The 11593-nt window shown below is 37.6% G+C and overlaps 1 protein-coding gene across 1 annotated transcript; it reads right to left on the bottom strand.

The window, feature by feature from the left end:
- Positions 1-7304: 7304 nt before the first annotated feature.
- On the bottom strand, positions 7305-11432 carry LOC104396756 (cytochrome c-type heme lyase). Its single transcript, XM_010006639.1, has 6 exons — positions 11321-11432; positions 10715-10863; positions 9966-10114; positions 8795-8914; positions 7931-8017; positions 7305-7678 (listed from the first exon to the last, which is right to left on the bottom strand). The coding sequence occupies exons 1-6, from the start codon at positions 11430-11432 to the stop codon at positions 7480-7482; spliced, it is 816 nt and encodes a 271-aa protein (XP_010004941.1). The 3' UTR covers positions 7305-7479.
- Between the last annotated feature and the right edge of the window lie 161 nt (positions 11433-11593).

Raw genomic sequence — 11593 nt, 5'->3', positions numbered from 1 at the left:
CGGGAGGCAGGGGCTGCGGGAGGCCGGGGCCGGGGCTGCGGGGCCGCCCTCCCGCGGCGCCGGGCAAAATGGCCGCCCCGTGCGTGTCCGTCCGGCGCCCGCAGGAGCCGGTATCGTGCTATTTTTAATTCACTTCTGTTGAAATAACTAGAAAAATGAGAGTGCTGAGCTGAGAATGAGGGAAAGAACATGAAGAGAGAGGAGACGGGAGCTGTCAGAAGGGCTGCCAGGCGGCAGCCCGAGCGGCTGTCACAGCCTTCAGTGGGAATTAGCCTTAAAAGTGCCTCATTCTTTTATAGAGAATTTTTTGCCCCTGGTCTTTCCCCCTTCTCCTCATCCACTTTGCATATTCCATTTTACATGTTTAAATAAAAAAGTCGATGTAAGTGTCTTTTAAATTGACAGTATCACAAGACACTGAGGTCCCTATGAATAAGTTGCTGCACTCTGGCATTTGGAAGTTATCAAATGAGACAGTATAATGTCAGCTTGATATTTTTCACACTATGAAAATACCAACGTCATGTCAAAGATCTAAATTCCATCTTAATGTAATAAATTTTCTTGTATTCACAGACTAGTGAAAATGCTAAATATTTAAATTTGAAATGAACTTCTACAGTTACAATCTGGCCTTCATATTCCGTTATTATTAAGCTGGAAGTCAAGATCTTACTTTCCCTCTTTTTTTTAATAATTTCTTCAATCACAGTAGTGTTTGATAGAATAACATCAGCCACTCTAAATGGATGCCTTCCCATCAACGTGGCAAATAAAGTTGAAAAAAAAATCTTGCTTTTTAGAGCCAGCCTGTATTAAACCCACTCCAGCATCCTGTCATAAATCAATATATGACACTGGTGATACCACTATTTTCCACTTTGCCTAACAAGGCAAACAGAACACAACCTTTCATACGCAGGTAGAACTAATCTTTCCAGTGTTACTTGCAGAAGTAGTAGCCTTTGCTTTCCAGTCACTGTAATTATGGCCCAAATCAATTAGGTGTTGTGTTGACAGCCACTAGTGGCTATATATAAAACTGCATTTAGACACGTTTTTGTCTAACCTGAGTGGCAAATAAGAGTGGAAGAGGAGAAAGACATTTGGGAAAAAATGCCAATTTGGAACACCCACCTACATGTTTTTATCATCATTTCCACACCAGCCACTCTGCTGTCGCAGCTGCCGCAACAGCAAGTGGTTCTAAAACCATGTACTCTTAGAAGGCATTAAAGTACACCTAAGAAGACTAAAAATGGCTGCAGTTGCCCATTTTGGGGTCACAAGACAAACACGAACGAGGAACCTCTGGCCACAGCAAAGCGTGGTGGCAAACCTATGCAACACCAATCACACCCACACTGCGGGCACTGCCGCAGGACAGCTGCCCGTCCTCTGTTTGCTGCTACAACAACGTCGATGGCTCTACTGCAGCCAGAACGGTTTTTGTACCAGCTAGGACTGTTCTTAACTGAGTTAAATAGCACTGAAAGAAAGCCATGAAAGAAGCCATTATTTCTGCAGTAAGAACTGCAGGTGTTATCGCAATGGTAGAAGTTTACCCAGAGTGACTAGTACAAAAATGGCTGATGGAAAGCAACATGAAAACCTGTAAAAATCACTCCAAATGAGCAACATGGCAAAAGTGAACAAAAACAAAAGAAGCAACCATTGTAACAGTGAAAAATTGTGATAAAACATGGAGATGTTTTTCTTCAATATTCTGAAGTACAGCTGGTAAAGTTTTCATTACTTTTTTTTTGCACAAAACTGTGTTTTTTAAAGTTGGACTAAATTAATTTAACAAAAAAATTATATTTCAAATTAAAACTGACAAAATTTTCACAGTCTATTTTAAGGTTAAATTCAACATTTTAATGAGATTTTCCTCTTTACTTTCTAAAATAAGGTAATGAATTCTCATTCATACATAAAAAAGCCTTCTGTAATTTTGAGGAAAAACAATCAGGAAAAAAAGTGTTTTCTATTACTTTTGCTTTTATGTATTTTAGAAGCAAGTTCTTCAAGGTTTTGTGATCTAGCAGTGCTTTTTAAAAACACTTGCATTTATCCTCTGTGCATTAAATTGCTCTAAGTCAATTCCCTAAGACACTTAATGTTTTGGCAGATGGAAACTCATTTTGAAAGTCTACTAACGATCAATTAAAGCATTAGCTAGCTCTAATAGCTGGGGTCACAGTCTTCAGAAGCTGGAGGCAAGAGCAGCAGCATGTTAGAAAAATAGCTAAAACTTTCTGTAGTTACCACTAAATTGGCAAAACATTGGAAAACAAAAATAATTACTTAGTCTTTAATGTTTCTATTTTATAAGAGAGGGCACGATCCAAACTGAACCTAAGCAAAGGAAACTATCCTTTTAGATTTGTGTAATGAGGTCTAACAACAATCACAAGACTTTCAATAAATTTACATTATCCTTTAAAAACTGGATTAATTGAGACTCCAGTCATAAAAATATGTATCCATGCTGCAAATACAGACATATGTCTTGTGAGTAGCTCCTACTGGGATCAGTGGATCACTGTAAATAACACACCATTTCTCATAGGCTAAAAGCCACACATTCAAGTTTGCAGTGAAGACTCTGCCCACAAGTTTCTACAGTCTGATGTACAAGTAGTAAGACCAAAGAAATGTAACTGTCATACTCATAAAACAATTTATTTCTCTAGGAATTTGGCAAGGCATTTTTTCTTGAAGACGGTGCACATAAAAGTGATTAAACATCTCAAAGCAAACTACTTTTTACAAAACAACGTATCCAGTATCACCATAGGTTCCTGTTATTACTAATGTTGTTGAGATAATCAATACTTGATTCACTGCATATAGATCTTTGCCTGCAATTTACCTTGTACAAAGTAAGATAAAATAATAAATAAGTAAAAGCACATCTTCTTTCAGTGTCAGTAAAAATGCATGGAGTTGTGTGCTAAAAATCTGTAAAGCCCTAGCAATGCTGTGTGTTTTTAAAAAGAACATACGTAAAGATACTTGTGGGAAGGGAAGGTGGTGATACTGATGACACAGGCACAGCTAGCATTAAGAGCAGCATATTCTATCCTAAAAGTAAATTCAGCTTCCACATCAAGTACATCTGCTTGTGAAACCTTACTATATGGATTTTCCTCCAGGTTTAAGCAAAGACAGACAAAGGATTAAAGTGTAATTTAATGTAGTAAACATTGGGGACAAATCTCTTTAACAAGTAAAGTAGCAGTGCTTTTGAAAGGGGCATTTCTACCTTCTGTAAAAAAAAAAAACTTAACATAGTAAGAGCCCATAAATTATGCAGTGCTCCTTAGTTTACCAATTCCCTTCATTTTTAGCTGCTGAGCTACGGAAACCTTAGCATCTGTGCCTACATCTTTTGAGCTTTGGCACATTAGTTATTATTCCCCCATACTTTGACAAAAGAATTGAACAAATAAAATGGGACTGCAGAAGATGACAGACTATTTATGATTATTAACCGAGCACCAAGAGTTCCTTTGCCACTATCACACCTTTCAAAGGCAGATCAATATTCATCATCATATTTTAGACCAGATATTATTTAGAGAGTATGTTAAAGTCCTGGAAATAAATATATTATATAAACATTAGCATCATTTTCCTGTTTTACACAAAACTAGTATATCTCTTTCACATCATAATTAAAACCTGGTAATCCAGAACATTTTGCTTTGGCAGTAAAAAAATAGCAATAATCAACAATGGACACAAATACCTTCTTAGCAGCAACACCGTCTTTCTTTTACAGCAAAGTAAAGCAGAAATTCTAGGGCTTAGGTGAAAAATTCTTATAGATATTGAAGCTAGGACCACTGGCATAATAGGAAAGGGAGGAGCAAAATTGTTTCCAGGGGAGAGGGAAAGAAATGAATTTAAAAAGCATGACAGAAGAGCTACAGCTCCCCATTTCAAACTGCCTGCTAGTACAAGACAAAGGCAAAATGTCATGACTCAACATAGCCAGGAACTCCAGGCATCCCAGAAGGACAAGTCTGTGAATTACTCCCCAGATACAGAGGACTTGGCCAGATATTAACATGACACACTGCGGAGGAGCAGAGAGCTGGGCCAAAGTTACTGAGCAGGGAGGGTGTTGTACGCACAGCAACAGGTGCCCCTCTGGGCTGGCAGCTTGGTGCCAGGCACCCTAACTGCAGGGTAGTCACTGCTCACCTGAAGCCATGCAGTGACAGGAGGCAAAACCAGACACTGGAATGCAAATAGTCTCCCGCTCCAGGTAATAAAGATCAGTATCACTCTTGACTTACATACTACCCAAGACCTGGTTATGGTTGGAATGTTAGGCTGGAGTCCTTTTCCATCAATCAGACACTGGGATTGCAGTTTCTGACCACCACAATGTCCTTGAAGAAAGCATCTTCAGCTGCAGACCAGGAGAGAGCTCTTCTAACTTGTTGTAACTGCAAGAGTCAAACACAACAGATCAAGCAGAGCTTTGACATGGTAAACCAGAACATAGGTGAACTTTCCAGACTTGATTTAAACTGATTTTTAAAAAGTGGCCCTGCATTAGTGAGTGTCCATGTTCTCCTTCTGCATGTGCCACATTAATTTGGTTTGAAACAGGTTCCCAACTTCTCTTTCAGCCTGACTGGGAACCTGATGCTGCTGCAGAATTCCCTGAAAGGGCCTGATCAGGATACTACACTTTTGAGCTCCATGAACTCTCTGTATCTTTTTATACTTAAAAAGAAAGGACCTAAGTTTCTTTATTTATGCATATACACACACTCACCTTCAATCTAGCCTAAGCAGTAGTTTTGCAGTCGAAGCATCCTCCCAAAGGGTAAAAAACATGAATTTAAAAAAGTTTTTCAAGTTTACATGAGAATTTTTTTTATCACTCTGACACCCATCTTCTGAGAAATAGTCAACTGCCAACATCATGCATAAGGTAATCCAAACCTAGAAGAGAACATGCCACATTTACTTGAAGAAATTATTTACTTTAATTTACACTTCAAGGATTATTTAAAAATTCTTGCATTCCTCTCTTCAGAAATTAGCCAGACTCCAGATAAATATATTTGTTGTCATTTGCTGCTGGTTTGGTTGGCATACACTTGAATTTAGTCATTTTTTTGGTTCTATGGTCACCTAAATAAATGAGCAAAATGTATTCAAGGATGTGATTAGTTATAACAGACTGTAATCTCATACGACATATGCAAGAGCTTATCTTAATAATTCTTACAGCGAAAAATACGATCAACAAATACCAAGGTTAACAAAAGTATATTTATTTGATTCTCCCTTTTGTTTTAGAACAAAGTAGACCATTTAATTAACTGTATCACAGAAAAGAACAATTTTGAATCTGTGTGAGATGGAACACAACAGAAGACAGTAAACTCCTGAAGTGGCACGTAACACTGGTCACCAGATTTAGCAGCAATTACAAATTCCATAATGCGCTCAACATTACACTTCCAAAATCAACAAAGCAAACTCATTCTTTTGAAGCTTCTGAAGCACTCCCAACATTGCTGTACCTTTTCCATTTTTTTTTGTGCAAAATACAGAATTTTCTGACTATCATTACCAAATGTATTCATAAGCCAACCAAACTAAAACCAAAAAACACCACCCCAAAAAAGCAGTAGGACTGTCTTTACTGCTCCAACAAGAGAAGAGCTTTCATTGTCAGAGATGCTTCATACACACCTCTCACAATCCCATATATACGTTGTATACTTCAATGGAGATTATTTTTTAACCATTTTTCATTTATATATATATGAATCACTAAAAAGATGAAAAATTAATGAGGAAAGTGCATAAGGGTAAGAGGATGGTTTTCTCTTAGGATTATTGACTTCTGGGTAATATTTATTCCTACCATGCAGGACAGCTGCCTCTGTAGTGGGAACCATTCATCTTCACTAGTAACTTAGATTACAAAAATTCCCAGAATAACTTTTTCCTAAATAGGTAGTTACTTTACTGAAACACTGAGGGACTTTCCCTCAGGAAAAGGAAAAAAAAAGCTTCCAATGTCAGTTCAAAACAACCACTTTTGGAAAATGAATTTACAGCTTGCTCCCAGTTAAGGTTGTGAAGTTTCATTGAGGGAAGCTTCTCCATTTTAGAAGCTGCAACAACATAGTACTCTCTTCTGTTCCCTAGTGTTCTGCATGGAGGACTCATTCTCAAGAGTAATATATGCTGAAAGGGAAGAGTGATTTAAATTTAGGGTTATGTGTCATCTGCAATTTACCAAGCCATGCAAATTTAAAGCTATTACAGTGGAAGACTTAAAAAAATAACTTAGCTTCCCTTATTAGACACAAACATTAATCAAATCTTTAAGCCACACAGCATTAACATACATCACTCTCAGGAAACACTCCAATCAACCTTGTTACTTGGTACTTTTGATACCCTTTTAGCTAAATTATACACGCATGTGCAATATGCCTCACACTCACAAATATGCAGAAATGTGTATGACTGTGTGGTCATACACCCTTGTGCGATTCCCTATTGTATTAAAAAACACACCATGATACAGCTGATAAGGCTAAGATCCAAAATAAAGATGCACTGCATGAGTTTCTTTAAATAAGGTTTACATCTGTCCCAAATGCATGAAACAAGACAAAGTAAAAGCCATGAGAATAAAAGAAAATAGTATCCTTACATCTGAAAACAAACCTTTTAAATACACAAATAAATAGCTGTTAAGTATCAATTCCATCTCCTTTTAGAAACTTTGTTTTAAAAGTAACTGACACTAATATCCTGCTTCTAACAGATGTTCTTCTGTTCCAAGACAAACTGCAGATTAAGGCATGAGTATAGTATCTGCATATTCAACTTAACATACCTTTTAAAATACTCCTATTACACTATACTTTAACTGAATAAACTCGACTGAAGTTTTCTGAGGAAGCATGTATTTGAACAGATAAAAGTGTCCATCTGAAAACAAATACATGGTTTTATAGAGTTAATAAAACATGCATTTTGAAACAGTCCAGATCTATTATGCTTTATTCATCATCTACGTATTCAAACACTGTAACTATCTGAATTTTTTTTTAATTTCCAGTTTACACTATTTAAATAATACTCAAAACTCCAGTCAGAATCAGAAACCTCATGTATTTGGTGCAGCTCTGGAGTCATGAAATGAAAAGGCAGCAAGCTTACAAGGGATCTGTGCAAAGTAATAAAATATTTCCCAGCTCTTAAGAAAATTACGATACGGTTTTTTGCTACTATAACTTTATTATTTAATTCAAAAAAACATAAAGCAGCAGTGTACTGAACAACAGATTTCCCCATTCCCCAATGCCAAAGAACAGTGGTGATGATGAAAATAATGACAGTTGCAGTGAACTTCCAAGTCCTAGTATACACTTATCCTTAGTCTAGCAGGAAAGTGGTTTACTTTTTGACTGCACCCCACAGGAGCAGTTACGAAGTCCACCGCCACCAGGCTACCTTCATTCTGTCCCACACAGCTGACAGAGAGTCAAAGGCAGGGCGAACATCCAGGACAGTGAACTGGTAGTTCTTATCTACTGCTCCGCCATCGTAGTAATCAATAACGTACCGCACTTCTTTACCACATCGGTCAACAATCCAATCATGCCTGTCAAAGGGAAGTTCATACCTGGAAAGACAGACAATAGACCATGCAGGTATTTTAATGGGTATTATAAACCTGGGAGAGGAAGCAAAAATCCTATTTAAGGTTTCTTTATCCAGATCCTGATATAAGATCCCCACTAGTACTTCTACCTTCTGGTAATTATAACTTGCAATTTCAGTTCTGAAATACCTTAAATTAATTCTATACCATGTTTTCAGACATGTATCCCTACCCTCCCACCTCACTGGAAGACGTTCTTTCCTGCCCACATACCCCATCCATGAACGTATTCTGGCTCTTGGTGAATACTCCTTTGCTTTGCCTCCAAACCGCATCAGTGATGGTCCACATGGGCACTCCCTGTCCACACAATTAAAAAGGAAAGTAGTTATTACCTTTACAAACAGTCTTATTTTCAGTTTTGAAACAACTACGGTAACTTGTTTTAGTAACAGAAAACCTAGATAGGAGAAAGAGCAACAGAAGAAATAAATTACTAGTGATCTAAACCAGCTTTGTTTTTTTAAAAGGCTTGAAAAGTCCCCCAGTTTCTGACAGCACTAACTGCTGGTATGATAAAGTACCTTCCATATGCTCCACACCACTGCTCTGATTATCAACAGAGCAGTTCTCAGAAAATCCGATCCACAGATTAATAAAGAACAGAAAACTGTAATCCAAACTACTGTGTAACAAAGATCACAGAATTTCAGAGGATTTCTACATACAGTCTGTCTCTTCTAGGAACAGGGATTATACTTACCTAAAAAGTGACAACTTGTTTTGTACCAGCCACTTTAGTGTAAGCTTACATCTTGTACCTTCTCATAACATAAAGATTTCAATTAAATTATTCCCAACTAGACAGAATAAGAAATTAATTTCTCCAAATCCACACTAAACTCATACCATCAAAATACTAATCAGTTTTATCAACATAGTAACTGTTCAGTTCTAGTTAAGATCAGGATAATCTTCCTCCCTATTAATGAAAATGCAGGCTCCTACAGGATGATAACTTTTGGGGCATATCAGCACCAGAATATTTCTGCAAACACTAGAGACATTCTATTTTTAACCCATTACAAAAGCAAGAGCCAAACCAAAGGTTCTGCTTTTCATTTCATGTGTACATACACAGCATGAAGAGCTTCCCATTTCAAAATTTCTTTCCAAGCTTGCTCATTATTTTGGTTGTGAATCTTAATGATGTTGGTCATGTCTTCACTTGTTATGTCATCATCTTTCCATCTCCACCTACAAAAAATTAAGAATTTGAACAGCTTACAAGCATATACATTAGAACTACTATACATTATAGTATAACACCTCCACCTTCCTCAGTTTACCTGACGGGCTTTTAAATCAAGAGATTTAAGGTTTCATGCAAAGACACAAAGCAAGTACAGAAATCACTGGTTCATCTGCTTAAGCATCTTAAGAACCACTTCATCTTATAGAAGTTACAGTCATAAAGAACAACAAATCCTAGTTAGTTAAATAAATAGCTTAACTGGATCAGAAAGTTATCAGAGTGTGCAAACACCAGCACATCCACAGTATTCCGAACATGCTTAGCAGAAATCCCCCTTGCATTCCTAAGGCACTGAAGTTGTGTATTCAGTGCATTTTGCCTTTCATCTCTCTGACCCTGCACTATGACTCTGCATGTGCTTCCTTTTCAACAGGGGTAACATCAAATACATTGACACATTTGACATACTGTTGCTTTAATAGTAACCACCTTTACAGTTGATCTGTCTCAGGAAGGACAAAAAATATTAATAATTACAGAACAATGAGGAGACAGCAACACAGAAGCGTTTTTAGATCAGGGGCTACATTTATGATTTAGTTAAATGTTGCCTACACTGAATTTTTGCAAAGACTGACCTACTTGTGCAACCAATGTCACGTTCTTATGAACTCTGCAAATTCAGGTTACATGTTCTCATAATCACAGAACTTTTGCCATTGATTTACAGGATTAGCATGAAGCTGATTTATGTCTGAAAGCTGACAATCATGCAAAATTTGTCAATGCCTATGCACTGATATTTAAGAAAATGTTGTGAGCTAGTGGCAGTTGCCTGATATTACCTACCATTTCTAGAAGAGACCAGGTCTTTTGAGATCAGCTTCCCCTTAAAAATAAAGCTGTTTATAAGCATAGCAATTTTTAAAAGAGCTAACTATTGCTGCTTAGAGTCTACAAACTTTTAAATAATATTGATGAATAATAACTAATGATATTACTTCCTGAATTTCAGACTCACAGACTCCATCTGATAATTCACAATGTAGTTACCCTTTTCTTAGCATAGCATTCCAGAACATTTGCTCTGAAGGGTAGACCCATTTCTTGTCAGAATGTGCTCTAGGAATGGAAGATTCTTCTCTAACAGTTGACAATGGAAATGGTTGATCTGGGGATGGCTGCTGATTAGGAGGAGGCATCTAGAAAACAAGAACAATCAACAACTATAGCAGGAATTATTTTAATGTTACAGTGCTTGAAAATATCAAAGCATAAATAATAAGCTGCTACAAACACCAAGTTCAGCCTCTATACAAGCCCACTAAAATTACTTTTTGCTTTCACAGTAAAACTCTGCATAACTTTGTCATCTGAAGACTAACAATCCCCTGTGTTGAAAATTCAACTTTCAAAACAGCAGTGCTTTTTGTAAATCAAAAGGAAATTTTGGAGAGCTCTGAATCAGAATTTACCCATACCACTACACAGAAACCACTGATGTGGCATAAAAAACCGTGCATGTAACTAACAAACAGAAATTGACAGCAAAAGTTACTTATAAACTGAAAGGCCATCTTTCACCAAAAAGATGTGAATTTGAAAAAGAGAATGTTAAATAAGATCGAACATGGTTTTATACAAATATTTGCATACAAAACAAGAACAAGCAGTGTTAAAAATTTAAAAATAACGTTAATGGCTAGAGTTTCCACCTTGAACAGTATGACTATTTACATTTTGGGGATAGTATTTCAAAAGAAACAAGACTGAAGAAAACATCTGAAATAAGCAAAAGTTACCATGTTGTTAGGATCTATGTCATCTTTCACTTGAGAAGCACCAGAATTCATTGGACAGGCTACAAATTCATATGCTCTTTCTTGATGTGCAGGAACATTGTCTGTGTTCTCAGTTCTGCGCTCAGGAGTCTTCATGTGCATTGGACAACCTGAAATACAGGAAAAACAGTATAAATTTTGCTATAGAATACTAACTCTAAGACATGGCAGGAAATGGAAAACAGTTCATTGAATGAACAGTTCATTTAAATACAAACTGGTACTTTGCTTTTTCTTCTGAGCTTGGCAACAGTTTTAACTATTCTCTTTCCTGCCTATTTTAGGACCCATCACCATGGTAAATTCTAGAATTCTTATGTAGTCCTTGAATGCTCATTCCCCATCCCATGCTGGCCCCTCTACTGAGCTGTTTGTAGCCGAGATTTCCACAGCAATGCTAATCCAACACGTGTTGATTGTGTCAACAGAAGAGCTGCTGTCTCCCTTCTCCAGACATTCATCTGGAGCTGCCCTTCTGCTGCCTTTCTCCAGCTACATGTTCTCTAGCAGCACATTCTTCAATCTTTTTTCCACGTGTGGGTTTACTAAAGTCTGGGAAATAATTACCACTTCTTTTTTCCTGATGCACGGGACATTCCGCAGGTGCAGCCGCCGCGTCGCGTTGCCCGGATGCGCCCGGGGCCGGCGCGGCCGCCGGGGAGGACGCGGACAGGCCCATGGCTGCCGCCGCGGGCTCTGTGCAGATACAATGCTGAAGGCAAAAAGCAAACACCCGTAACACAAAACTACACCGGTGGATACACGTACTGATACGCTGCTGTCGCGGACATGTAAAGATCAAGGAAAACATCAGTTTAAGCAACAAACATTCTGCCTACA

Source organism: Chaetura pelagica, unplaced genomic scaffold, assembly GCF_000747805.2.
Source record: "Chaetura pelagica isolate M959 unplaced genomic scaffold, ChaPel_1.0 scaffold69, whole genome shotgun sequence".
NCBI lineage: Eukaryota > Metazoa > Chordata > Aves > Apodiformes > Apodidae > Chaetura > Chaetura pelagica.
This window is presented reverse-complemented; position numbering and strand designations above follow the sequence as displayed.